The 5,641-nt window shown below is 41.0% G+C and overlaps 1 protein-coding gene across 1 annotated transcript in view; it reads left to right on the forward strand.

Annotated features, from left to right (window-relative positions):
• The window catches only part of CTNNA1 (catenin (cadherin-associated protein), alpha 1, 102kDa), a gene marked incomplete at its 5' end in the record, with an annotated part of 33,201 nt that overhangs the window by 9,827 nt on the left and 17,733 nt on the right, over nt 1–5,641 (forward strand). Inside the window, one exon of the mRNA XM_010296336.1 lies at nt 997–1,153. Coding sequence (XP_010294638.1) covers nt 997–1,153 — 157 coding nt within the window. The remainder of the gene's footprint in view (nt 1–996; nt 1,154–5,641) is intronic.

The raw sequence follows: 5,641 nt of genomic DNA on the forward strand, positions 1-5,641 counted from the left end.
ACCAGGGACATCTGGTGCTTGCATGTTTTGTTCGGCAACTTTGTGAAATTAATACAGTCCTAAAGTAGAGAAGAAAAATTACACATTAAACTTATAAGTTCATTATCTGTAACTCTCAGGTGCTTGAAAACAAGGTTAGGATTGTCGTGTCGGTCTGGCTGCAGATGGTTTCTCACACCTGGCGTTGTTTCCAGGTCATTCTGCACCAAGAACAGGAGCAGGCTTTTGAGATTGCTTTCTTCTCGCACCCGAAGAGGCTTTTTTAGTTATTTAGCTGACCAATTAGTTGGTATGGCATAAACTTTGTTACTGTTGCAGCAGTATGTGTAGCACTTTCTCTGCTTAGAAACAAGGATCTGTAATTTTACAGTCTTAGGGTTTGAAGAAAATTGTTGGAGGGGTGTTCAGGAGGAGCATCAGAGAGTATCCTCTCCTCTTGTTCGCTGGCTAATCTGGCTTTTCCACAGCCACAACAGAAGTCTTAAGGTACTATAACAATTACCGGCAAGGTACAGAGTAAAACTTTAAGGAAAAGAAGATAAATACAAAATTTATCTTTAATTTTGTATTTGCATATTGTTTCTACTTCAGACCGTGTAAGCTTAAACCTTTTTTGACCTTTTTTCTCAGGTTCTGGCAAGTCGTTTAGGAAATGCAGCCTCCAGTGTACTAAATGTCATCCTGTCTAAAATAGTTAACAGCGCAACCTGCACTCAGAAAGCAACACCTTTCTGATGTGAGCTGTTACAGAAAGGTGAAGCTAGCTCGTGTGAATACTTACCCAATGTTCTTGCATGTAATAACTAACCATAATAAATGTGGAAGCAGGTATGAGTTGGATGCGAGAGCACCAGAATAAACACTTTTGTGTTTAAACGACAAGTTCCTTAAAACTTATTCAACTTGCTTTGTTTGCTGTTGAGTTCATTGGATAAACATATGGAAACTAATTGTTCCATTAAGAGTATGTTTTAAAAATCCAGAGGTGTTTTACAGGTCATTAATGCTGCACTGGCTCTGGCTGCTAAACCCCAAAGCAAGCTGGCTCAAGAAAACATGGATCTCTTCAAAGAGCAGTGGGAGAAGCAAGTCCGTGTGCTGACGGATGCTGTTGATGACATCACTTCCATTGATGACTTCCTGGCTGTATCAGGTAATCAGAGGTTCAGTCTTGGATATAATCGTTCTTGTAACTGAGTTTATTCCTGGAAATGGGTGGTTTCTACATGTGTTCTGGAGTCTTCTTGGGTTTTTGGAACGGATGGTATTGGTACACTTCACCTGGCACGTGTCATCTTCTTCCAAGTGGGCATGAAAATAGAGCAGGAGATCTTGGCACAAGGAGAAGAGGTATTTTTATAGCTTGAAAACAGCGATAGTTAGTTCAGCAGTTACTCTAGAAACCTGTCATTGCACTTACAGCAATGTGCATGCATAAACATATATCTACCGACTCTACATGTCGGTAGAGTGACTTAAACATAGCGAAAGACACTTTATGTCTCAAGATTTTGAATTGCTAGCTGAACTACTGATGAATTACCATCTAGCTACTGTAGACAAACCTCACTGGTAACATTGGGGGAAATAGAATATGTTTATGTTCAAGTTACTAACAAGCAAGAAAGATGATCCCTCAATTCACTTTAGACTCTTCTTATATATAAAAAAAAAAAAATAGCAAACTATGCTTGTAAAAGTTAATTAAAATTAAATTGTTCCTATAGAAAATGTTCTGTGAATATTTTTAACCATGTCAGCTTTAGTAAAGTTTTTAAAAAAGATTAGATAACTATAATAGATTAACAATTCCATTTGACAAAGTGCTTGCCAAGATAATCAGTTTTATCAGCATCATTGATAAAGATCCACTATTAGCTGCTGTGACCTAGAAATAACGGGGGCATTTTTATTTCCACATCCTCTAATTCTGCTCTAGTCAGAGAACGTGGTGATATAACCACGTGAATTGTATCTGCAATAGCCTTCACAAACTACCACTACAAACTGAGGGTCTAATTTTCCTGGTTGCAAACAGGCTTGGGCATCTCGAGTGATCTAAAAACACTGGTTGTAAAGAGAGATTTCACAGGAAGATGAGTGGCATCAGAAGTGCCAGGTGAACATACCTAGGAAACGTATCCAAAAACTTGCAGGGCTGAATTAAAAGACTTTTTTTTTTTTTAATATTAAAAAAAAAAAACAAACCAAACAAACCTCAAGTAATGTTTCTACGGTGAGTCACCTGTATTATCATACATGTGTATTGTCGTTCCCTGGGTTCTGAATAAAAATCTTCTTTGCAATGAGTTAGCATAAACTTATTAGGCAGTTGGATGTCCTAGTTCTTTGTATCTGTCTGCATGCTCGTCGTCGCAGCAGTAGTTGAAATTGCACAGCTGTGAGGAGCCTATTTCTGGGGAAATATATTTAGAGAGAATTGTGTGCTGAAGTTCGTAGCTCCACTTGGAGTTTGCCCACAAGTGTACAAAGCATTTTAAAGAGAAAGAACGGTTAGTCTGTGAAAGTGCAGTCTGTATAAAGCTGCCTTACTGTGTTTCACTTAACAGTGTGGCTCAAAATTGGTCGAGCCACTAGAACTGAGTGGTCACCATCCTTGTATAGGTCATTCGAGGAGATGGGTACTCTGCTTTTGAGGGGATGGGTTATGGTGTTGGCCCACTGCTGAGGTGCTCTGAAGAGTTTCAAGGGTTTGGCAATGAGCAGAGAACGATTCTTTTCTGGGGCAGTGGCAGGCTGACTCGAGAGAGTTCACTTCGAGTGTGTGCTTGCCACCCAAAATGATACCATGGAAATGCTGTGGTTTGAGAGTACTTCAGATACTCGAGTGCATTCAGCAATTATTTGTATGTGCTGCGTTATCAAAGAGATGTTAGAAAAATATTAAAGCAATAAATATTGCTTTAAATATTATTTGATTGAACTTTGAGAAATGTTTTCCATATAAATGCCACAAGTTCAACTCTTCTGCTAAAAGTCTAAACATCTCTTTGGATAAAATCATGATGGGTATGATTCATACCAGGTTCCGTTTGGGGTTATTAGAATGTTTGTACATAGTAGGATTTTATCAGTTATTAAGCAGATGTAAGCAGAATTAAAAAGTGTCCTTGTGGGTCTGTGTGTGTGTATGTAATAGCACATTCCTATGATGTGTTGTCCTGTCCATCATGAAGCGTATGCTTCATTGTTCAGCTTATGCTATGGAATTGTAGTAATTCTGCACAAGTAAAGGCTTGATGATGAAAGAGATGTTGGTTTAGATGACTAATTAATAGCAGAATATCATACAAGAATAAGGATACTTAAATGCACAGTGTTGCCGATAAGCTTGCAGGTTTACAACATTTTATGAAGGGCATAGCACAAGAAAGACCCTGTTGAGGTAGGACAACGGTTTGGCAGTGGCTAATTGTCGGGGCATGGGAGATTAATAACAGAGGAGTCCTGTAGACTGAAGATCTTTCCTATATGCTCCCAACCGTGAATGATTTGCAGCTCAGGGAGCTCCAGCATCAGAGGTGCTACTTACTGAACAGTCCTCGACAGATTTTTCTCATTTAAGCATGTGTTAGTTGCTCTTTTGACCATTAAAAACCCCTGGCATCTGCATCATCCTGTGAAAAATTCATAGCCTGTGTTCTGTGTGAAGAACCTCCTCATTTTGCAGTGTCGCCTATTTGCTTCATTTGATGCACCTAGTTGTAGTAGAAGATGGTAAAGAGGTTTGGTTTTTTCCCCTACTCACTTTCTTCATGCTGTTTGTAAATGTACAGATGTCTGTTGTACGCTTAGTCAGTCATCTCTTTCTTGACTCCAGAGTCTTTGCCTGTGTCATTATTCCTCATTTCAAAGCTCTTCTGTAATTCTTATCCCTCTTGTCAGTGCCTTCCCTAAGCACTTGGGGTGTGTTTGTGTGCCCGCTATCTCTGTTCTCTAGAGCAGTTGCTGATAGCACCAGGTAATTGTAATATTCAATGTTCTGAAATTACCTGGATCTCCTTTGAAACCCTCTAAAAAAATCATTCCATTTGCTGCCGTTGACAGAGGTTTATGCAAGAGATTGCCTATCACAGCGGAGCTATTTCATCTCAAGAGCCTCCAGATGAATGTTGCCTGGGTCCGATGATTGTCCTCTTCATTACAAGATGAACACTGTATTTACGAGTGTATGAACACTCAAGTATTTGTTCCATAACCATGCCTACTGACACTGCTGCTGGACCTGGTTCCTCCAGTGTCCCTTGTCAAGAGAGGGTCTAGCGTGGAAATTGTTCCAAGATCTTCCACAGGGGACACAGCAGAGAAGCAAAGTTCCATTTATGCATCTGTGGCTTTATCTCCTGACTGTTGCTCTTAGGTCTTGATCTTCTGTAGCCCCCAGACTCCCCTGCAGACTTCTTGAGATGTTTGGAATAGGATTTCTTAATGAATGCCCTTTAATGGGGAGGTGGAAGGTTTTTGGTGGGGGTGGATTTAGTGTTGACAGTTCTGGAGGACTTTTAATTCTGTTAGCTTTTCACAGTTTTTCGTATTTCCTTGTTTGCTCTAAAAATAATTTTTATTGGCAAAATGTTGTCCTTCCTCTTACCCTGTTGCCAAACCACACCATTTTGTCCCTACAGGGAAAAAGGACAAGATCCCTTTGCCGTTGCCCGTGTTACATTCTATGTTATATTCTGTCGCCGTGAGATTTTTCTCCTGCTCAGCAGCAGGAGGGCTGTTAGCGCTGATGCAGGACGGCGTTACCACGTCCCCCAAGGTACTGGTGGTGAACCCGTGCGTCAGCATTTCTTGGGCCCTGCCACCCTGGCCTCAGCAGATGGCATTTTGTGCCGGACGCTTATCCGGTCCATGTGCCCATAGGACAGGTAGCAGTGCGTGTATAGACAAGCACACAGGACAGGGTCAAATCTGATTTGGTATCACCCGATGGGAGAGTATAACCAGAGTGGATGCACCTGACGGTCCTGACTTCCCTGGGGCTCCTTGCAGACCGCCCCATGTGGGATTATCTTTCCATAGAAGCGTCTTTCTGGCAACTTTGCATCTGCAAAAGACATTGACTGATCAGCAGGCATTTAAATATTCATCCTCGTTTGTCCATGCCTTTTACTAAAGTTCATATAATCCAAAGAGGCTTTTAAATGGTCTGTAGCTTAATTTATTCCTTAAGGAATTGAAGCGATAAACAGTCTGTGTTTTGGCCTGACGCCGATGCTTTTTCTTTTTACTGTTGCAACTTGCAGGGATGTCTGTCTCTTGCTTTAAATACCAAAACTCCGTGTGCTCCTTGCTCCAGCTCTTGTACCTTGGCTGCCTGCTCACTGACTTGTCAAATCACTAATGAACCTGTGCTTCTCTCTTAGGGCCACGTTCTCCCCTCAGCTGAACTTTTTCAGGCTGAATTGCTTCAGAGGTATTTCACAAGTGTGTTTTTTGTCCAGGTTGCTTACAGAAGTCTCGCAATATTGCACCTGGCTCTGTTAATTTTATGTAAATTAAGCGTAACGCTTCCAGCAGCACTCCTTTCAGCCAGTTTATACAAATCCTCTATCAGTCAACTGTACGTGCTTCTCGTCTCTACAAACTCTTGCAAAATGGCTCTTTTACTACCTGT

Source organism: Phaethon lepturus, unplaced genomic scaffold (assembly GCF_000687285.1).
Source record: "Phaethon lepturus isolate BGI_N335 unplaced genomic scaffold, ASM68728v1 scaffold20321, whole genome shotgun sequence".
Lineage (NCBI taxonomy): Eukaryota > Metazoa > Chordata > Aves > Phaethontiformes > Phaethontidae > Phaethon > Phaethon lepturus.